At 43.7% G+C, this 22,984-nt stretch overlaps 1 protein-coding gene across 3 annotated transcripts; it reads right to left on the reverse strand.

The window, feature by feature from the left end:
- Window positions 1-232: 232 nt before the first annotated feature.
- On the reverse strand, window positions 233-4,423 carry LOC133928886 (probable mediator of RNA polymerase II transcription subunit 26a). Of its 3 annotated transcripts, none has more exons than XR_009911538.1 (10): window positions 3,060-4,423; window positions 2,908-2,976; window positions 2,735-2,817; window positions 2,457-2,512; window positions 2,231-2,355; window positions 2,102-2,129; window positions 1,631-2,019; window positions 1,409-1,553; window positions 854-1,299; window positions 233-721 (listed from the first exon to the last, which is right to left on the reverse strand). XR_009911538.1 is itself a non-coding variant. In XM_062375396.1 (9 exons), exons 1-9 carry the CDS (start codon window positions 3,639-3,641, stop codon window positions 1,175-1,177), a joined length of 1,602 nt encoding a protein of 533 aa, XP_062231380.1. In that variant the 5' UTR covers window positions 3,642-4,423; the 3' UTR covers window positions 827-1,174. The 3 variants fall into 3 exon arrangements, 1 of the variants encoding a protein (XP_062231380.1); XR_009911537.1 differs by having other exon boundaries at window positions 233-781; XM_062375396.1 differs by lacking the exon at window positions 233-721 and having other exon boundaries at window positions 827-1,299.
- Between the last annotated feature and the right edge of the window lie 18,561 nt (window positions 4,424-22,984).

Below are 22,984 nucleotides of genomic sequence, written 5' to 3' on the forward strand. Positions count from 1 at the left end.
AGCTGGAGCAGACTGGATCATGAGTCATGACCACCTTGGAAGAATGGATGTGGATAAGGAGGGATGATTGGGTGGGGCCTTCGCCGGTGCTGCTGCGAATTCAATGGTGCTACCATCTTCAACAATTTTCCTGGACAAATCATGTTTTCTTTACAGGAATTCTCGTTCTCTTTTAACACTCTAATTGTTTTCTTTCATGTTCCCTTCTTAAATAATTCTTTCCCACAATCTCTTCACCCTAAGATTCACTCTATTTTTCCTTCATAAATCTTTTTAAAGAGAAACTGCTAAAAACAAGGAAAAATAAAGAGTATAAAAATGAAAAGAAAAATCATAAAAAGAATAAAATAAAGAGAATATAACTGAAGATGGTCTAATGGCTCTGCAACTACTCCGCTGGTGGAATCCACGCTTCTCCCAATCCACTAGACGGATTCATATCTTGGATCACTTTGCTTCGTTCCATTCTCCTTATTTTATGCTTTTGATCGAACAAAAATCTGACAGGGGAATTACAAAATTTCCATGTAGTGACAGTCAGAGTTTACAGCTGACCAAACTGTAAAGATTGCTGATATCGACATTCAACAGCAGGGCAGCCTAAACATTCAACAGCAGCAGCTGAAGTGCCTGCTAGATTCCGGGGTCTGACCATGACTATCATCATACACCAATTGCATCACCGAATTTGGCAGTTGCAAAGGATGACCTGAACCTGACCCTATGCATGCATTCCAAGAGCAAGTAGGTCAAACGCAAGGAACATGGCATGACCACATAGCTGCAAGAGAAACCAGGAATGTTGGTTCCACTAGAAAAATTCCTGTGAAAGTTTAAGGGAGACGGGATGTACCAAATATTGATGATTATTCTATCTGGTATCTACAGCTTCTTTTGAAGAAGAAGAAAAGAAGAAAATAACCAGCCAGCCGGTACAGATCGAGCTACATGTCCACTCTACAATTATCCAGACATGACTAAACTCTCGAAATGCAAGAACTTAACTTATTGCATCTTGCAACTTCAGGGCAAACCCTCTTGATCATCAGAGGTGTTTCGTTCAATAAGTTTGTTCAAGTCCTGGCAGCTCATTTCAGTTGCCTTCGGATGAGCATATGCATTCGGACTGAGCACATGGCAACAATTCATCAGGTGAGACAAAATTGCACCAGAGTTAGCGCCGCCCGTTTGCCCAATTCCTAATGTTATTCCTTGACTTCACCATAGGTTGTCGGTTTTGATGCTTAGGCTTTGGTATGTCACCCAGCTCCATTACTTGTATCGTGCGCTGCCTTTTGGCTGCACAGATGGAAGTATGGAACAATAAGGAAATTAAGCAAAACCCAAGAGGAGATAGAGATCTACAAGTGACAAACGAGAATAATGTTGAGTGTTAAAATACACGAACCATTCTCGGCTTCCTGGTAACGCTCCTGGAGCCTTCTCTTTGCTGCTTCCAGCTTCCTGTTATTATCCAAACCATCATCACAGATCTTTGGCTTTGCCAACTCTAGTTTGACTCCCGCTGAATGTTGTGCAGCGAGCCTTGATTTCTAGAGCCAAAAAACAGAGATGAGTCACAAAGTATTAATAAATAGTCAAAGATTAGGCCTGGGTAGCATGTACTTACATCCATCTGGCTCGCCGTAGGCTTTCTTTCAACAGCAATGCGCTCTCGAGTCTGTTTAAGTTTCATGTCACCAAAGGGTTTCTGCTGAGGAGCTGCCTTTAATGGTCTCCCCGGCCCAGATTCAAAACTTGAGGGCTTAGATTGCTTGTTGAGCATGCCATGTGGTTTGACTGGCAAACTTGAACATTGAGGTTTCTGAGGGTTTGCCTGCCTCATTGATGGCTCTTGCTCTTGCCTTGCCAATTCCGGCCTCCTGGATCGAACTTTTTCGATGGCTCCAGGAGAAGGGCGAGGAGGCTCTTGCTTTGCAACTGCTGAATGGTTTGCAGGCCTCCCGCCAGTACTTCCCCTCTTGTTTCCAAGGTTGGCATCATTATTATGTCTCAAGTCTGTCATAACAAGTATAATGTTAATTATCATGGTGTTGAATAAGCACGGAAAATTAAGTAGTTGCTGAGTTGTTGTACTCACTTCCATCTTCATCCATTTCATCAAAGAACTTCAGGTTGGGAAGGCAGAGGCAGAAACATAACAATGCAAAGTTAGATTGTTGTTCAACACCAAATCCGATCAGATAGCAGGAACTAACTATATCGGTACCTCAGAAAGTTGAATAGAAGTAGTCTGGGTTGCAAAGAAGGCTCCTTCATCTAAAGGTGGAGAAGGAAGCCCTTCTTCTTCTTCTTCATCCACAACAGAAGGATTTGAAGAGCCAGGGGAGTTATCTAAAGATCAAAAGAATCCATGTCCATATTAAGCTAAGAGGTATTTCCTCATTTAGAAACAGTTGGATAAACTAAGACAATCAACAGATTCACTTAGTTACCTGCCAGAGCAGCATTAGTAGTATTGACCCACTCATCAACCAAAACTTTCCAACCCCTGAAATACAAAGAGTAATATCAGATGGGAACAATATTTCCAAGCACACTAACAAAAAGGCACTTCAAGACTCAAAGAGCACATAAGCTAATGCATTTTATAACCATGTAGCTGGAGTAGTCATTGGTATATTTGATCAGTAAGTTGCTTTATTAAGCTCTTTCAAAGTGCATATGAATCAGCCCTAGAGAGCAAAATTCAGTACAAGAACATGGAACTTACTCGATGAGAGTGCGCACGAGGTGACGAATCTGCTGTGAGTTGTGCTTCCGCAGCAGATTAACTGCCCTCCCAATCTCAGTAGCCTGTGATGAGCAGCCTCAAAGATTAAGAAACAAAACAGCAAGCAGCAAGCAGCTAAACAAACAACCTCAGATGCAATATCCATTTTGTACCTTTAGCGTGGAGACGGACAATTGCATCAACTGCAGCCTCCTCAGTGATTCGAACAAAGTAGCATCCGACTGCAAGACCATCATGTTTTAGTTCAGATCAATTTGAAGTTGGAAACTTTAGCAAATGAAGAAGTGAAGAAATGAGCCCATACATGGTCTTCCTTGTGCAAGAGGAGCTCCTTGATGCGGAGGACCTCGCCGACGACCTGTGACTCTTCGTCGATCTCATTGGTGAGCGCCTCGAGCTCCTGAGCTTCGTGGTCCTCTTCCTCTTCCTGCTCCTCCTCCACCGCCTGTTGCTCATCCTCCTCTTCGTCGTTATCATCATCATCATCGTAGTTGTGGCCGTAGTTGCTCGCCGCAGCGCGGCGGAGCCGCTCGTCGTCGGAATCCGAGTCGTCATCCTCGTCGTGGCCGTGGACCCTGACGTGGGCGCCGTTGCTGCTGCTGTCGACCTTGCTCTCCTTCTCGGCGACGCGGCGCACGCTGCCCTTGTCCTCCTCGACGGGCGTGGCCGGGGTGGCGGAGGCCGCGACGCTGCCCAGGGACGGCGGCGGAGCCGCGGCGTCGAGGCGGTGCGCGGTGAAGAGCCTCTCGGCGATGCGGTCCCGGCGGTGCAGGAGCTCCCGCGGCGCGTCGGCGGCTGCCACGAGGATGGAGTTCTCGATCACGTCGCAGATGCCGGCGCCGGTGCCCCGGAAGAATTCGCGCCACCGATCCAGCCCGTCGGCCATCGCCGCCGGTCCCTGCCGGGCCGCCGTGACAAGGCCTCCCTTCCACAAGATCGGCCTCCTCCAACCGCGATTCCCACCACTACCAACAAGAACCGATGCTTCCTTGATAATTCCCTCCCTGCTTCAATGTACCCGAAAATTACGCCGCGCGCACCAAGACCAAGAATCCAATTCCCGCCGGATCGCGAATCAGATACCCCGAATCAGCGGCCGGGAAAGCGAGACCCCGCCGGAGAAGAATCAATCAATCAAGAAACAGTTGAGGAGCAAGACCAGAACGAATCGAGCCGAAAGGAATCGATCGACCAAGAAACCAGCGTCACCTTCCCTTCCTCTGCTCCCTTTGCTCCCACGTCCCCGTTCCTTGATGGTTTCAGCAGCCCCACCCCAGGGCCGCGCTAGCCTAAGCAAATCTTATCTGGCCCTTGCGGAAGGAAACGGGGAGGAAGGTGAATGCGAGGCGAGGCGAGGCGAGAAGAGACTAGCGGATGGGAACGCAGATGGCAGGGTACGCAAACCCACGAGACCTACGCGGTTACCAAACAACAGCAACTATTCCTTCCTCCCATGGCCCATGCCTCGCAACCACTAGCGGCAGTCGCAGTAACAAACTGCTCGTGGCGTCGTAGTCTCCCGTTCACCGCCGCCCGCCCTCGTTTCTTGCAGATTCTAGTGGGAAGGGGAGGGAAGTGGGAAGAAGGAAGGACACGGCCGTGCGCGGCGCAAGGAATGGCGAAAATTCTGGGGGGAGATGGGTGGGACGCGGCGGCCTCGTTGCAGTTTTGGGTGGGGGCGGGTTCGAAAAGTTCAGGATTTGTCACTTTTATCGGTGGGTGGGTGATAAATTTTTTGTCACTTTAGTCTTATATGTGTGACTAAAATAATCTTATATGTCAGTGACTAAAGAGAAAGAGTGTTTTTTATGATAAAATATTAAATAGCTCAGCTGAAAAAAAAGACAGAAATTGATTTTTTTGCCCACTAGAAGCGGCTTACTTAGACCATTTTTAATTATGTATTTCTTTCATTTTATTCTTTTTAATTTATTTCTTTATTCTCATATTTTTTATTTTTTCTCATCTTAAATTTTTTAAAAGGATTCGTGGAGAAAATATTTTCGTAAAAGAGTTTCTGAAAGAGTTGGAGTGCTAAAAGAAACCAGAATGAAAAGAACGAGGCTTGTGAAAAATCCGTTAGAGATAGTCTTATTTACCATTGATTTCACTTATTTATCCCTCGGAACCAGGACTTTTGATTATGTTGCTATTATCTCATTTTAATTCATTTCTGTTATCTTTTCCTCTCCCTGCTAACTAAAAAGGTCAAACTGCTCCTGGCTCATCCGGTCGAACCACAGCGAGTGAGCGCGCGCTCTATGTCCATAGACGCCTACTACCTCATCCGCCGTCTCTTGTCACCACCGCTCAAGCTTCCGCTCATCTCGCCCCTAACCTTCGACCGCCGCCGCCCCGTCGACGTCGACAGCGTCGTGGTCTGATGCTGCTGCTCCATCGCCGCGGACTAGCACCAGGAGCGGACGTGGAAGTTATACGACCGTGGCATCCAGTCCCACATCGGCTCCGACCTTGCCTGCTCCCTCAACCTCCCACGTGCGGCTTTACCAGGACAATGGCATGTGGAATAAGGCCACCGACCTCATCATGGAGATGCAGGAGCTCGGGGTGAAACTTGATGTTAAGATTTACAACGGTTTGATCCATACGTTCTGCGAGTATGGCCAGTTTTGTTTTTTCGCTCAAACTCAAAGGGGAAACTTTGCTTCTTATCTTTTTTTTAAGGATAGACAAATCAAATGATATCTTTTTTTCTAATTTTTGCAGCTTCTTCTCCCTCTGAATCAAACTTTTTTTTGCCATAATGTGCTGTTCCTATTATTACCAAGTATATGGTTCTAATCCTAAATGGAAACAAAAGTTAGGTTAACCAAACTTGCCTGATGTTGAGGCAATCAAGAAAGCTGCATAAGTGAATATATAACCCACGAAAAAGTACGTTAATTCAACCAATCTTGCTTTCACAATGAAAAGAGCCCCGGGCTTATCTCTCCAATGAATTAAATTAGCCGGATATTGTGGCTTGGAATGCGTTGATTCGATGGCATTGCCGAGTTGGGAACATGAAACGTGCTCTCCGATCCTTCTGCGCAATGCAGGAGGAAGGGATGTACCCGGACCCGAAGATCTTTGTTACAATCATTGGCCAGTTAGGGGAGCAGGGGAAGTGGGATGAAATCAAGAAGCTGTTTGACGGCATGAGGAATCGAGGGCTCAAGGAGAGTAGGCGCAGTATACGCTGTACCGGTTGACATTTACGGGCAGTATGGCCATTTTCGTGTAGCTGCTCTTAAAGCTGAAAATATGCAGCTTGCACCTAGCATCTTTTGCGTGTGTTTCGCCGGTTCGGGGTTTGTCCCCATCCCCAGGATCAAAAAACCAGCTGCCGCACCACGTCGTGCGGCCGCGGGACTGAGATACTCTGATATGAGAGATTGAAGTCGCGTGTAAACAGTATCCGTAATTTTATCCCTCTATATGTACAATATATTTACTACAGTAAATTGCTACGGTAAAGGCACACCACCGTCTCACCGTATCACAGAAAAATACTGTTCATCAGTGACTTTCCTTCTTCAACTCAGAGGATCCGGTTTCACGACCGCGAGCCGAGCAAAGTTCCACGTGCGGGCGGCGCGTCCGTTTGGTTGGTCGGTTCTGGCAGCTCATGTCGCATGGCCTTTGTTGCTCACCCTAGTCCCCGCTCTGCTTCTGCCGTGCTTGCGTCCATGCTCATTTTGGACAGGCACGCGCTATTGATTTGGCTGACTATTAAATTATTTAAATTTTAAATAATATTATTAAATGAAAGAAGAGTAAGGAAAAATATAGTGTGAAAAATAGACTAAAAATTCACAACGCTTAAAAGTTGTACATCGAACATGCACTCAGCAGTCAGCACACCCTCCACTATTCAACACAGCCACCTGTGTTACCAAACAAATATGTCTATTACTACAGAAGCACTATCCGATTGATCTTTATTCTATTACATGTTGTTCTCATAAAAAATTCCAACCAGGGTGATCCACATGGTGTCCATAGCGTGTAACCATTTAAATTTTTATTTTTAATGATTTACCATAGGTAACGGTTCATATGACATCATATAATTGAATAGCTAAGATAGCTAGACTCTTAACAGGTCAACCTAAGACATCTGACCATTTTTTTTATAAATCTATCACTGATTCCAACCATTATTCTAACGCCAAACCCTCTAGATTATGCTTCCATTGCACAACTCTTCATCACCCACTGACCTCCCCAATCAAATATAGTTGACACTCTATCCATATGATTACCTCTCACTTCTTGACACTAGCAATCGTGCATATATTTTACACACGTAAAATCAATCTATGATATAGCAATCCGAATAAGTAAAAGAATATAACATAATAAAATAAAAATTTGCATACACGAAATTCATAACATCACAGAAGAAAGAAGAAATGGTGAGTACACCTAAAGATGGCCAACTGGGCCGGGCCTAACGGGCCAGCCCGCGGCACGGAAAAATTGGCCCGGCCCAGGCACGGCACGGCACGAAAGTAAATGGGCCGTGCCGGCACGGCACGGTTAGGCGGGCCGTGCCTGGGCCGGAGCCGCGGCACGCCGGGCCGGCACGGCACGGCCCATTTAAGTTTTTCTATTTTTTAAGGTTTTATATAATTTATTTATCCCTAATACATAAAGAGATCCTTAACAGGGTGGTAGAGTCATTGCTTCCCATGTACGAGGTCTTGAGTTCGATCCCTGCATTCGACGGTTTTTTGATGTTTTTCGGGATTTTCACGTGTTAACGGGCCGCCAGGCCAGAAAAATACTAATGGGCCTATCGTGCCACGGGCCAGAAAATCCCGTTAACATTTTCTGGCCCATTAGTAAAATGTGAAATCATCTGAGTCAACTACACAAACAGCAAATAAGTGAAGTCACTTCTTTTCCAGAGAGAATTGATTTTTTGCCACTGCCAACAAGTGATTTCGCTTATTTACCACTTCTATCGGTTCATTCACTTATTTGCCACTTAGAAGGACTCTTCGATTATGTTACCATTATCCTATTTCAATTCGTTTTCTTTTTCTTTACCTCTCTGAAGCCAACTAAAAAGATTAATTTGCCCCTGGCTTCCATAGCGTCCATGTTATTACTGGTTTCACTGTCTTGGTCACAACCTTTCAAAATGATTATCTTACTATATACAAGAGTTAGTAGATGGCAAAAATACTTCATTGAAGTCAGCTCACTGTGTTTCTACGTAAACGTTAAAGTTTTTGTCATGGTACTCTATTTTATTTCTCAAAGCAACAGCTTTCGGCTTTGTCAAGATAAATGAACATCAGGTATAATATTTACAACTATCAGCCAAGGCCCTCACGGTGCTAATAGTTAAACTAACCTGTTCAGCATAAGCGTTGGCCAAGACGCAAAAGATGCTAGGTGCAAGCTGCATATTTTCAGCTTTAAGAGCAGCTACACGAAAATTGCCATACTTCCCGTAAATGTCAACCGGTACAGCGTATACTGCGCCTACTCTCCTTGAGCCCTCGATTCCTCATGCCGTCAAACAGCTTCTTGATTTCATCCCACTTCCCCTGCTCCCCTAACTGGCCAATGATTGTAACAAAGATCTTCGGGTCCGGGTACATCCCTTCCTCCTGCATTGCGGTGAAGGATCGCAGAGCACGTTTCATGTTCCCAACTCGGCAATGCCATCGAATCAACGCATTCCAAGCCACAATATCCGGCTTGATCCCTTCTGCGCGCATTTTGTCGAACACCCTGCGCGCGTCCGCTGACTGGCCATACTCGCCGAACGTATCGATCAAGCCGTTGTAAATCTTAACATCAAGCTCCACCCTGAGCTCCTGCATCTCCATGATGAGGTCGGTGGCCTTATTCCACATGCCATTGTCCCAGTAAAGACGCACGTGGGAGGTCGAGGGAGCGGGCAAGGTCGGAGCCGGCGTGGGACTGGATGCCGCCGTCGTATGACTCCCACGGCCGCTCCTGGTGCTAGTCCGCGGCGACGGAGCAGCAGCATCAGACCACGACGCTGTCGACGTCGACGGGGCGGCGGCGGTCGAAGGTTAGGGGCGAGATGAGCGGAAGCTTGAGCGGTGGTGGTTGGATCTTACAAGAATATGAAGGCACTAGTAGTCGAGACAGTCTACAAGTCTGCGTGTCAAAGGAATAACACGGCACTGGGTTTTAAATCATTGGGAAGTTAATTTAGAATATCGGCTGTTTGGACTTCGGTTGAATAGTATGAAAATGAAGAAAAGTTAATCTGTAAAGAAAAAGAAATTGCAAGACTTGATCCAGTCCATCGTGTAACTAAGAATTCCCAAGCTTAACCTTCGCAACAAAAGAAGAAGAAAGCAATTCCGGAGCTCAAATGCACAAGCCAGGTGGTACTAAAGGTCATCTCTAGCCGTGTCCGTTTCCAGTGTTTCAGTGACATCTATCATCATTACTATAAAAATAGACTTATATACCAGCCTATCACTATCGATTCCTTATAAACCGACAGTGATAGAGTATTACTGTCGGATTGTATCAAGGACCGACACTAAAAAGCCATTCGAAAAGAACTGATAGTAAAACTTGATTATCACTGCCGACTCTAGCTACGAACCGGCAGTGATACTATCACTGTCGGCTCGTGACTAGAGCTGGCAGTAAAACCTTGACTATCACTGTTGGTTGGTGGCTAGAGCCGACAGTGATAGTGGATGATAGTTTATTTTAAAAAATTCATAACTTTTTTGTACGAAATCGGATGGAAACAAACTTTATATCAAAACTGTAGCCCTCGACGAGATCTACAGCTTTGTAGTTGAAAACTTTTTTATTTTATGTTATTTAGATATCCAAATAATCATTTGAAGTTTCAGACAGAAAATATTAAAAGGATTGCATATGCTAATGGTATCACTAGTACTTCTATAGTTGGATGGTAAGGACATATCACGCGAGCTGAAAGGTTCCAGGTTCGAGTGCCATGAACCGCACGCGCGCGTATTTCGTGCAAAAAATCGCGTAACTTGTAACTTGCGCGGGCGTAGGGGTTCCTCAGGTGCAATTTTTTTTTCAATTTTTCCGGCGCAGGCATAGGGGTTCCTCGAGTGCAATTTTTTTTCAATTTTTTCGGCCCAAAAAATATCGATTTGGCGCCCGACTATCACTACTGGTTGAAGGCTTTAGCCAGCAGTGATAGTCGGTGACTATCACTGCCTGTTACCTACTGTCGACTCTAAAACCGGCAGTGAAACCCTTTTATGGGTCGGCAGTGAAGCGGTTTTCTGTAGTAGTGCGTGCAAGTGCTGGGTGGTCCCGTCCTATATGGCTTCAGCAACATTGGTTTTGGCCTCTACAGTAATGGGGACATTTTTGCAGAAAAGAGGATTGGCATTTTCAGTGGAATGGAGATCCTCTAACACTATTTATAGAAGATGACTGTGGGTTTAAAGAGAGATAGAAAATAATCTAATATAGGAAATAAAGTAGTTGTTGGAGATAGAAAAATAGATAGTATTATAATAGTATTAGGGGATACTATAATAGTATTATAAATATGAGGATCGGTGACGTTCTAAGACTGTGGTGAATTAAGATATTTAAAAACTAATAACTCTAAAAACTTCACAAGATAAAACCTATATTAATTTCTATCTAAATATGCTTTAGACTTATCTAGTGTATCTAATCTACCGTTCATAAGGTTTGCAACCTACTCTAGGAAGGTAAATTGTAAGTATGTAAATTGGCGGAAACATAAATAAGGTAGAGAGAGTAAATTCAGTATAAGGATTTTTATCCTGTTGTATCGATGGCATGAATATCACTCATAGTCCAAGTTGAAGCTCCACCAAGGATATTCTCTCGGTCGTCAAGAATCTTCCGGTCACGACTCTTGAGCCACTAAGTCACAAAGATAACACCTCAAACAAGATGAGCTACCAAGCCACAAAGGTTATGTCTCACCACTAGTCTCTCTCCCGACCACTTGTCGTCATTTACAATTCGGAGCTTGAGCCATCGAGATAAGGATCTCCGTGTCCCAGTACACACTTCTTACTACCGCTCTCCACCAAGTCAGAGTGTCAACAACCTTGAGCCACCAAGGCCTAAGTTACCGACAAGTCACCAATACTCCAAGGCACTGACGTACCTTTCAGTACAATATTGGATTACTCATATATCCACTCTCTAGGCTACAACACCTAGCAACACTTTTCTCTAGGTATATAAACACTAATTACCCTCTAATCTTATATTTAATCGCCTTAGATAATCACTTTTAATATTTTGATGGCTCAGATGTCTTCTTAAGTGTATATGGGCTTCTCTTGACTCTAGTGCCTTCAAATGAATGAGTAGATGGGTATTTATATCCTTAACCCTGTGGACTAGCCGCAGCCCTAACGGCTCAAATTCATTGTATACGCCGGATGATCTGATGTAGACAACATGGTACTCATCGGACCATTCGGCTTGTACATCTTCCAAAACAAGCTATTGGAACTCCACTCAAAGCTTCTGTGAACACCAGATGTTCTGCGCGTGTTCACCAGCTGCATCGTCGGACCTTCCGTCGTGTTCACCTGAGTCATCCCGAGCCTTCCTGTGCAAAATACTCCGGCGTTGCTTTCCTTCATCGTCGGACCATCCGGTGTGTTAAACTACACCAAACCAAACTTTGATACCTTCTCTGCCCAGCGTATTTCCGGTATATTCAATCCATAGCATCGGACTATCTAGTGTGTTGTTTGATCTTCTCTTCTAAGAAAAACACTCCAGTGTGCACTCTTTTCATTTGGCAGACTATCTAGCGAGTTGAACTTCAATTTTCTAGCCTTTGCAACCTTCTCTGCAAGACATCCTCTGGCGCATCATCCAGCGTGTACAGCTTAGATCGCCAGACTATCCAACATGTACACATTCTTCTCCTTCTTCTATCAAAACACTCCGTCGTTCATCACTTTCATACGCCAAACCATCCGAAGCGTACTATTTCCATTGGCTAAAATATTCCAGCGTGTATAAATTCCTCTGTGTTGGACCTTTTGGTGTAGTCAACTTTTGTGGGATTTCACCAATCCAACTAAACTTATACCGGTTGCGATGGCTTCCAAATGTATTGCATTTATAATATATACTGGTATATATTCTTGATAAACATGTTAGTCTCATTGACTATATTATTATTAATCACCAAAATCACAATCATGACCTAATAGGACCATTTTCACTAAAATCTCTCCTTTTTAGTGATTGATGACAACACGATCAAAGCAAGTGGTAAGTAATAAATGATATCAATTGTAAAGAGCACAAAATCTTACCATATTGTTTGGATACATGTTCTTACCACTTTGTACCTCTTTGTTGTTGCTTCCCCTTTATCTGACACCACTATCTTCCTTGATCTACCTATGCAAAAGTTTATCCCCTTTGTCAACTTTCATGTATCTTACATTTGCTTTGGTCATAAAGAAGTGATGATAGGTGTCATTGGAATACTGGAAACGGATACGGCTAGAGATGACCTTAGTCCCACCTGGCTTGTGCATTTGAGCTAGGGAATTGCTTTTTTCTTCTTTCGTTGCGAAGGTTAAGCTTGGGAATTCTTAGTTACACGATGGACTGGATCAAGTCTTGCAATTTCTTTTTCTTTACAGATTAACTTTTCTTCATTTTCATGCTATCAACCGAAGTCCAAACAGCCGATATTCTAAATTAACTTCCCAATGATTTAAAACCCAGTGCCGTGTTATTCCTTTGACACGCAGACGTGTAGACTGTCTCGACTACTAGTGCCTACCGATAAATCCCCCAGTTGAATACAAGAAGCTGGCCTTCATATTCTTGTAAGATCCAACCAATGACGCTTAGCAGCTGTGATATTCAGTTCAGGTATCTGTACTTCTGCTCGCACGGCAGCACGGTAAAGGACTGATCGGCGCACGAAAAATGTATGGGCGACGTACTCGAGCTTTCAGCGTCGACTCGGAAAACCGGCCATGTCCACACGACACGACGAGCGTCGAATGTTCATGCACCTGTGACAGGATTTCTGCCTCCAGATTAGGTCATCGCGACTTGTCTAACTTATTCTCATAAAAGCTTGCCATCATTCAGCTAACCATAGCTAATCTCCCTTTCTTTGCGACCTAGAATCAAAGATACAGGTTCCAATCATATCTTGGCCGACTTAAAGATACAAGTTCGCAACCGTTTTCTTTTCTCAGACTTGTGACGACAAGCAAACAAATTTGTGAGAGAGGTAATGCTGTTTCTGCAGGAAGACTTTGCTATCGGGAAAGAGGCGAAATGGAAACATATACCGTCCAGGTGTTCTGCACTCCTGTAGCAGTACTTGACAAGTTACAGCTGTGTCAAGAAATCATGACAGGTGAGTTTTTTTTTAAAACAAAATATAGAAGTAGGGTTGTTCCTACAAATGGTTAAATGGGCCACTCGCGTCGGCCCGGTACGGCTCGAATGGCTTGGCTACTGTAATAGGTCGTGCTGTGCTGGCTCGCGTGCCTCTCCTCGGTCCACAGCACGGCCCGTCGGTCATCGTGCCGTGCCGGGTCGGTTCAGGCACGATTGCGACCCGGCGGCACGGCCGACCCGATGGGCACGACGGGCACGACAGGCACGAGCGGCTCAATGGCGCAAGAGCGGCTCGTCGGTATAGCCGACCCGATGAAATAAAAAATAGCTATAAAATTAAAAAAAATTATAGAAAATAGATAAAAATATGGTAAAAAATATAGAAAATAGATTAAAAATAGGTACAAAATAAAAAAATAAAAAAATAGAAAATAACCGAGCCCATGCGTACCGAACCAGATTGTGCATGGCTGGGCCGTGCCCATGCCGGCCCAACTCAGCTGAGCTGTGCTGTGCCGGCACGTCGTGCTGCGCGCTCAGCCTAGGCACGGCATGTGGCCTCGTGCCGTACCAGCCCGACCCGTCTCGGCTCGGCTGTACCGTGCCATGCGCTCGGTCCAAGCACGGTCCGTGGTTTCGTACCGTGCCGGTCCAGCCCGTCTCGACTCAGGTTGTGCTGTACCTAGATCATGCCTACAATATCATTTAAGCTGTGCTGTATCTAGATCATACCTATAATGTCGTTCCTCGAATCGATCTAATAGATACACTTCATTTGGATATCTTTATTGTTCCGACCTCTGAGTTATTCTAATCAAGACGAGTTTGTTGATTGTTTTCAAGTCCCATCATGCTCCGTCAGAAATTGGACCTGACCTTATCCTCGAGAAAACAGTTGGGGGGCAGTTTTTTATGACAGCAAAGTTGACCTGACCTAAGCGACAAGCTGACTTCACAATTTTTAAACAACTAAAACTAGACACTGTAAACAAAGAGCCAACACATTCATCTTGTGCAAGAACACGCTACAATGTACGCCCGAAGAAAATAGCAGCACGCGTGACACGTATGCTGCACATAATTTACTACTAAGGTGTGCAGAAATGTACAGGCATGTAAGGTCGATATAAGGTCAGGTAAATAAATTTTGAAGTTAAAAGGGATGGTCTCAGAACCCTGCTTTTGCTATTATTCAAAGTTTTTTTTTTAAAATGACGGCATAAGCCTTGCTGATTTTTTTATAAAAAGGAGTTGAGCAAAAAATTTATAGAGGCCCAAAAGAAAAAAGAGATGGTAATAAAAGCACAGGAAAAAGACATGAAGGATGCTTGACTACCAAAAAACACTATCAACGCGACATATGTGGAGACAAACCGAAGAAGGATCTAATCTGGATGGATGTCAATCTACTGGGCAATTTTCTCTTCACCAAAAGCTATCCCGTCTTTGTTCAATGCCCTCCTTGATCATGTAGGCAACCTCTTCCACCGACTTCACCTCGTTTTGGAAAGTTCTTCGGTTTCTTTCTTCCAAATGTCCCACCAAAAATATATAATGATTCCACTGCCATCTCTTCTGATGTCTTTGTCCATTTTCTTGTTTGCTTCATGCCACCATCTTCTCACTGTTTGATGTTCAGTAAGGGTTGGTAATCCTCCGAGCCGTATCCAGTTTGTGATGCAATTCCATACTACCAATGTGAATGGGCATTCTTTACATAGGTGAACTAGAGTTTCATCTACCTGTCTGCATAGTTTACATAAATGGTCGTGTGGTCATCCTCATCGAGCAAGGTTGTTCGCCATTAGAATTTTGTTTTGTAAGAGAATCCATGTGAAGAATTTGCACTTCGGCTCAGTCTTCGCCAGCTAGATATTTTTCATGTTGTATCTTTTAGTCATGCTAGTGAATTGGATGCTATATGCACTCTTTGACGTGTAGGCACCATCCCACATCCATCACCACATAATTGAGTCTGGCTGTGTCTCAGCAATGGATACCTGTTATAGAGCCTCCTACAAACTTAATAGATGTTCCAATTCCTCCTGTCTATCAGTGTGGTTGAGGTCTCTTATCCATCTATGATCCGGTAGCACCATACAAACTAGTTTGTTTTTTCTTCAGGATTTGGCGAAGAGCGGGGGGCTATATTCTTTGGGACTTGGCTCTGCACCCACCTGGATTGCCAGAATGAGGCCTTCTTACCATCTCCTAGTGAGATCACTGTGGAGGTATTGAAGAGTTCTAGGTCTGTCTGAACGCAAGGGACTTACATTCTAATCCATGGCCTTGGTTCGTCCTTCCACTTATACCATAGCCTTAAGCATAGCGCTCTTGCAAATCATTGTAGGTCAGGGATTTCTAAACCGTTCAGCTGCCTTGGTTTACAAAATGTGTCCCAGTTAATCAAGCAATGACCCCCACTGACCTTCTCTAGTTCTTCTCCTTTCCATAGGATGCTTTAGCGTATGCGGTCTATTTTCTTTATGAGCCACTTCTGAAGGGGGAACACAGTGAGGTGATAAAATAAGTTGTGTTGATAGGACTGTTTTTACCAATGTTTCTCTGTCTAATAGGGCCAACATTTTCCCCTTCCATCCTGGAGTTTAGCACTCAATTTGTCAATAAGCGACTGGACATCAATTCTACAGAGTTTTCTTGTATGCAGAGGGAGGCCCAAATATTTGCACGGGGATTGCCCTATTTTCCTGGGAAGTGCTGTAGGATTGGATCCATTGGTAGCTCTGAGCATGTAATCGGAAAAATCTTAGTTTTGTTGAGGTTTGTCTCGAGACCTGAACATTTGGTGAAGGCCTTGAGTAGCTCGTTGAAGGCTATGAGCTCATCTTGATCAGGGTTTGCAAAAATGGATGCATCACCCGTGTAGAGAGAGCAGTGTAGCAAGGCTGACCTTGGAAGAATAGGCTTGATTATCTCCCGTTGTGCCACGAGTGAGATGATTTTTTGTAAAGGGTCAATAGCTAAGATGAAGAGCATCAGGGAGAGGGGATCACCTTGCCATAAACCCCTTTTATGCCTTATGTATTTGCCAGGGGCTCCATGGAGCAACACTCGAGATGAAGAGGTCACCAGAAGGAAGGATATCCAGTCTCTCTATCATTGTCCAAAACCAAGTGCCATCATGACCTCAAGAAGATAGGCTCAATTTATAGAATCAAAAGCTTTTGAGATGTCGAGCTTTATGAATAGGGATGGTTGTTTGCTCTTGTGCAACTCTTTGATCACATTCTGGACATATAAAAAATTGTCATGGATGCATCATTTCTTTATAAAAGCTCTTTGGCTAGGAGAGACTATGTCATCGAGTCTAGGAGTTAAATGATTTGCCAGCAGCTTGGTTAGGATTTTTGAGAAGCTGTTAATCAAACTAAGTGGCCTGTAATCACCCACTGCCATGGCATCAGCTCATTTTGGAAGGAGTATTATGTTTGGGTTGTTGGTTAGGCCAAGATTTGTGGTTCTGAGATTTTAGAAGGCTTTGACGACATTGATCAGATCGCTTCTAATAATGGACCAACATTTTTTTTGTAAAAATGGCATATGCATCCATTTGGTCCCAAAGATTTCTCCATTGGTTGTTTTGTATTTTTCTTGCTCATTGAACGTTTCTTCAAGGTCTAACATGTCCATGGCCTGATATCCAAGGTTCTCCCAATGCACTCTGAGCTCTCTTCTTTTATGTGTACCAAGTTAGGTGGAGAAATATTTGAACAACTCGGCTGTAGCGAACATGACCCTTTTAGGGTATATATGTAATTTTGGTGATTAATGAGAACATAGTTAATGTGACTAACATGTTTATCAAGTATATGCCTTAGTAGGTCTCATGGATGCAACACATGTCGTGAATGAGACATTTGAAACAATCTAGCTCTCTATTTAATTTCAATAATAAGGTAGATGATTCCACTTCTTATGATAATTTGATTGATCTATCTAGCTCACACATTCGTAATGAGACATGTGCTGAGAATGTTGTTGTAGAATCATGTAATGATCTTATTGCATAAGAGAATGATGAGCTCAAGCAAGAAGTAGAGAAGCTGAAGAAGAACTTAGCAAGATTGAAGGGCAAGAATCATATCTAATCTTCTCAAGATAACTGTGACAATATGGTGAACAAGCTTGCGGAGGGGTCTACCGTAATATGCTTCAAGTGTCATCAAGATGCTCACAAGTTCTTCCAATGCAAACAAGTCAAGAAATAGACCAAGGAGAAGAAGAAAACAACGAACCTCTCAAACAAGAGCTCCAACATCTACACCAAGCCTAACTACAAGATCAAGACTAAGAGCAACCATTACAAGCTCAAGAATAAGGCAATATCAATGTGGTTGCATATATAGTTGGGCGAAAGGACTGAAGGTGGAACCAATCCATTTAGGTGTCCAAAGTCATCACCAACATGAAGGGACCCTAATTGGTTTGGTCTCCAAAGAAGACTTGAAGTCCATGGGTTTGCTCGGGAATTTAGAGACTTGACGTATAAGATGAAGTGAAGATTCAAACAAAGAAGTCAAGTGTACATAATTGAGCGCATTGACGAAGACCTTGTTCATCATATATCCAAATCCCTCATTCAAAGGTAAAAGAGGTAATTGTTAATGCATTTTGTTTTGCATCTAGTACCTTTGCATTATCTAGTATTGCATGTGCATAGTTTATTTTTTTTAATGCTTAGTGTAGGTTTTTCATATGGTAGGTGTGATGCCGTTCCTTGCTACTGGCCTGGCCCATCTCCCTGTGCTCGAAGCCCAGCCCACTCCCTAGCTCTCTTTCACTGGCAAGTCGGGCCCACCTGTCAGCCCTAACCTCCCGCTCCCTTCGGGCCCACGCCCGCGCTCACGCTCGCTCTCGCTCCCTCGCATCGTGTTAGTAACCACCGCCCGAAACCGTTGTGCCCACGATCTACCTCCGCGCCCCATGACTCCGCAACGGCCCCGCTCCCTCTCCGCGCTATAAAATGGACTCCGCAGCACCCCACCGCCCTCCCGTTCTCCCTCCACCCCGCCACCCCATATCGCACCATCACCATTATCAGCCACAGAGCTCCACCGAGCATCGACCGTTGCAGCCGAGCCCTCGCCGATGATTCTGAGGCTGTCATCGGCTTCGCATGAGCGTGAAGAGTCTTCTCTGCCACCCCTCAATGCTATTATGTCACCGCACAACCTCTCCTGCCTAACTCTGGTGAGTTTCACCACTGCGCACCGTCACTCATCTTCTCCGTTGCACCCCGAGGCCAACTGACCGGTTCTTCGACACCGTAGGACTCCTAGGAAGCTTCTCCGACCCCTGTTTTCACTTCTCCGTCACCGCAGCCAAGCCCCCGCCGAGCTCGGACCTCACCGCCGCCATCTCACCTTCGCCGGCCACCATCGAGCCACCTCTGATCGCTTCGAAGCTCTCGATGAGACCCTCTTTCCCTCTTATCTATTTTGTGCCAGTTTTTGTTGTGTTTTGTAGCTCGTAGAGCTGGATCGAGCTTCTCCGGCGATGCTCCGACCATGCCCACGGTGGCACCACCATTTTCCTATCTCCGCTGATCACAAACACTCCCCAATCACCCTGAGCTGTTCGATCCCTCGCGTGCGGTCAAGATTAGAGGTTTAGATACCCCTTCGCCCCTTTGAATCGTAGCCGTCGGTTTTAATATCGACGGATTAGATTTAAATAGAGGTAGCCCAGCCAGCCTTGCCACATCAGCGTGCCACATGTCGCAACCACATCAGTAGCCTTGTACGATGTGGCAAGCCACGTCAACACACCCAAGCCCGGTGAGCAGGCCAAGTCAACGATGAAATCATGCTTACACAAGAAATAGGTTTTTCAATACAAAAATAAATCCTTTTATTCTCTGAAATTAGGTAATCTTACATTTAGGTCCCTAAACTTTTATGTTTTCACAAAAATGCCCATGTTAGTACTATTATTTTACTTTTAGCCCCTTGAACTTTTCTGTTTTCACAAATAGGTCCCTACATTTTACAAATAAGTCCCTAGAACTTTTTGTTTTTACAATTTAGCCCTTGTTGTTTTACATAAAGGCCCCTAAAGCTTTAAACCCTCGTAACTTTTCTGTTATAGCTTCATTTTAGGTGATTCTTGCGCTCATGTGATCGTAGCAACAAGTACTTTCTGTTAGTAGGCTTTTTTTTATAGTGCCTTGCTACTATTTGGTGTCATGTTCTTAGATGTTTGTGCTTGCTTATTTCTGGTGTGCGCGATTGCAATAGGAGACGAGCAGTTCATGAACCTGTAAGACCAGACTTTTGAAGAGTTTGAGCAATCTATTATTGAAGGAAAGTGTCCTTGATAACATTGATCCTATTGTAGGAAAGTGTATCTTTTACTTTCTATATGCACGCTTGACAATATAAATCCCATATTTAGGGTCTATTAGTACTTTCCATGATTATCCTTGTCGCTTGTGTTGTAGTCTATGTGTCAAGGGTAGCAATGCTTAGTCATGCCGTCGAGTCGGGTGGGTTAAGTGTTAACCTAATTAATGGTCTATGCAACATGAACCGGGTTATGTAATATTTTGTAGCAACATGGATCATAGGGATCTAGACAGGTTTGGTTAGTATGGCTATTGTGTGTGCATTGGAAATGTGCGAGTGCCTGCTTTAGATCCTAAGGACCGATTCTTGAAGCTTGTAACCTGGTTGAACAGCACAACCACGAGGCTTATATAGGTATGGCCTGACTAATTAGTTAGATGCTCTCCTTATTCTGTACGCACCAGTGGACGGTTGAGTGGCACAAGAGGGGGCCTCTGCAGTGGATGGAATCTCTGTTAGCGGTGAAACCTTAGTTGGTGTATATGGACCTGGAGGCGCTTTGTAAAGGCCTTGTAGTGAGACCCCGGCTCTACACCCCGGAAGTGTGAAGTAAAACTTGAATCACGATTCATGGGTAAAGTGTGCAACATCTGCAGAGTATAAAACTGATCGATCAGCTATGCTCACAGTTAAGAATGGGGTTGACTTCTTCATGATTAGTAGGGATATTGGATGGTTGGTTTTGGGTAGTCGGGTGGTGATACCCCGATTGAATTGGTAGCCGGATATGAAATATCTAGTGAGTCTGGTAGTCGGATGGAATCCGATAAGATGTTCTTTAATATTGGTATCATCACGCGTAGTAAATAGGATTGCTAAGTCATTTTTGAGTCCTAGAATAGGATAACATAGATGCAGTGAATTTGAGTTAAGCCTTTCTTGCATTAAGCCTTTATGTCATGTTTTCCCACACTTGCTAATCCATGTACTCACGCTTGCCTTCTCCTAACCTCCTGATGCTGCTCAGAAGGTGAGGACTTTGAGGACATCTTGGCCGATGGAGCTGAATTTTAGGCGAAGGAAGATTTTGACCTGAAGACCATGTTCTAGGCTGGTGCTCCCCCAGACAATGAGGACCCGCTATCACTGGAAGTTATCTTAGTGTTTTCTTTAAGACATACAGGTCCTCTTGTAATTAATCTTATCGTTATGTAATTACACTGTTATGTTATCACTTATGAAGTCACCGTATGTATGAAACTTGATCCTAGTATACATGTGGAATGCATCTGATTTATTCTTTTGAAACCGGGTGTGGCAGTAGGTAGTTTGTGTTTCTCTATAACCCATGAGCAACTTACATGGTTTATTAGTTGTAGGTTCTTTTCATGGCACTTGTTTTTAAGTAGTTTTCTTTATGTGCTATGAGTTCAATTAATAGGATAAATTCTCCATTGTTATCAATGATAGGTGCATGTCTCTCACAAGTATTCGATACTTGTATTCACACATTTAGGGGAGCATATCCTATGAGTTGTGATTTTGGGACTAACATGTTTTGTAAGTGGGTATCCTTTGTAGTCTTATGGAGTAATCTACAAGTCATCGGAGATATGCAATGCTTATTCGCCAATTGGTATTATTGTCAATTTATTCGTTTATTTAAGCTATCTCCATACATGATATAGCTTAAACTTTCTATCTCTACATATTGTCTAGTTGTGCATATATGTTAAACACATATAAGTGATAGTCACAAGTGGGTTTCATCATATGTATGCACACATATAAAGGGAGTTTAGATCATATTATGTAAGTTTCATGAATTGTGATCTATATTTTTTTATTTCAAATGATATCCACATAACTCTTTCAATTGGATTCCTACAAGTTGTATCATTTTATTAGGTCATGGTTCATGAAGACATCTCTCGTGTGTTCTAACGTTTTTCCTTGAGTTCAACATATGTTTGTAGCCTTTTTAAGATTGTTGACAAAGAGGGAGAATTTTGACAACCAAAGCAAAATGCAAGATTATTGACAAAAGGAGAAGCATGATGCAAGAAGCGCGCATGGAAGTATTACAAGTGCTATCAAGGCAAGAAGCGCGCAAAGCAAGGAGCTCCTACATGGGTCAATCAAGGGAGATAGTGGCGATGGAGAAAGAGAATCATCTCAATAGTAGTCACAACAAAAGGAGGACAAAGTAAGCTAAGAATAAGGTATGATAAAGTTAGGACCTTTCACTTACAAGCAGTATCATTAGTTTTCTTCTAATTGGTATCACTGGTTGTTCTTACCATGCATCCAAGCAAAGTGGTAAGGCTTTGTGCACTTTACAATTCGTATCATTTATTATTTGCCATTTGTTTTCTTTGTGTTGTTATCAATTACCAAAAAGGGAGAGATTGTAGCGAACATGGCTCATTTAGGATATATATGTGATTTTGGTGATTGATGATAATATAGTCAATAGGACTAACATGTTTATCAAGTATATCTTAGTAGGTCTCATGAATGCAACACATGAAGAAGCCACCAAAGCGGAACAAAGATTGTATTTAATTGGACAAGTCCCAGAAAAATTGTACACGCCGGATGGTCCGACGCAAAGGCGTTGGTACATGCCGGAGCATTCTTCCCGGCTACTTTGTATATGCCGGATGGTCCAGCGATGAAGAGTTGATTACACCGAAGCATTTTTCAGAAGTTGGTTTCAAGTGATGAAGAGTTGGTTGTGCATGTCAGATAGTTTGGCGATAAGAGGCTTTTACACGCCGGACAAATGCACAAGAGAAGTGGCTCGGTTGGGTTAAGTCTACACATCAGATTGTTCGGTGATTAAGTTAAAGGTAACACCGAAACATCTGATGTTCTCAATGAGTTTGAATGGAGTTCCAATGACTGGTTTCTGCTGTTGTACATGTCGGATGTTCTGGTGTTTGTACTACTGCTAACGCTGGAACATCCGGTGTTTATAGTCTTTTTGACTGTTCGAGCAACGGCTAGTTCGCAGTTTTGAGACTATATATATAATACCCACTTGGTCATTTGTGTGTCCTAGAGTCCAGAGAATGTCATATATATTTGAGAAGACATCCAAGCCACCAAAATGTTAAAAGTGACCATCCAAGAAAATTAACACAAGATTAGAGAGTGATTTGTACCATTAGGCATAGAGAAAGTTGTTGCTACGTGTTGCTGCCTAGAGAGAGGATCAACGAGTGATTCTACTTTGTACCAAGTGGTACGCCGGCAACAACACGTGAGCCTTGATGGCTCAAACTTGTTAACCCTCCGACTTGGTGTGGAGTGATAGCAATATGCTTGTACGGGGACATGGAGACATTTGCCTTAGTGGCTCAATCTCCGAAGTGAAGACAACGACAAGTGATTGAAAGAGAGGCTTGTGGTGAGCTTTGACTTAGTGGCTTGGTATCTCAACCTACTTGAGGTCTAGGTGGCTGCTCCAACGTAGATTAAGGGTAACATTTATGACATCGATACCACGAGATAAAAATCATTTATGCCGAGTTTGCTCTTTCTATCTTCTTTA

The sequence above is a fragment of the Phragmites australis genome, chromosome 9 (assembly GCF_958298935.1).
Source record: "Phragmites australis chromosome 9, lpPhrAust1.1, whole genome shotgun sequence".
In the NCBI taxonomy this organism is placed as follows: Eukaryota; Viridiplantae; Streptophyta; class Magnoliopsida; order Poales; family Poaceae; genus Phragmites; species Phragmites australis.

What these genes read in the sequence shown, in the direction of transcription:
- LOC133928886 (XM_062375396.1), bottom strand. Translation starts at nt 3,641, where the DNA reads ATGGCCGACGGGCTGGATCGGTGGCGCGAATTCTTCCGGGGCACCGGC. An exon ending in TGTCCGTCTCCACGCTAAAG is followed by an intron (nt 2,818 to 2,907) that starts GTACAAAATGGA and finishes TGCTCATCACAG; the next exon opens with GCTACTGAGATTGGGAGGGC. An exon ending in CTTCTATTCAACTTTCTGAG is followed by an intron (nt 2,130 to 2,230) that starts GTACCGATATAG and finishes CCCAACCTGAAG; the next exon opens with TTCTTTGATGAAATGGATGA.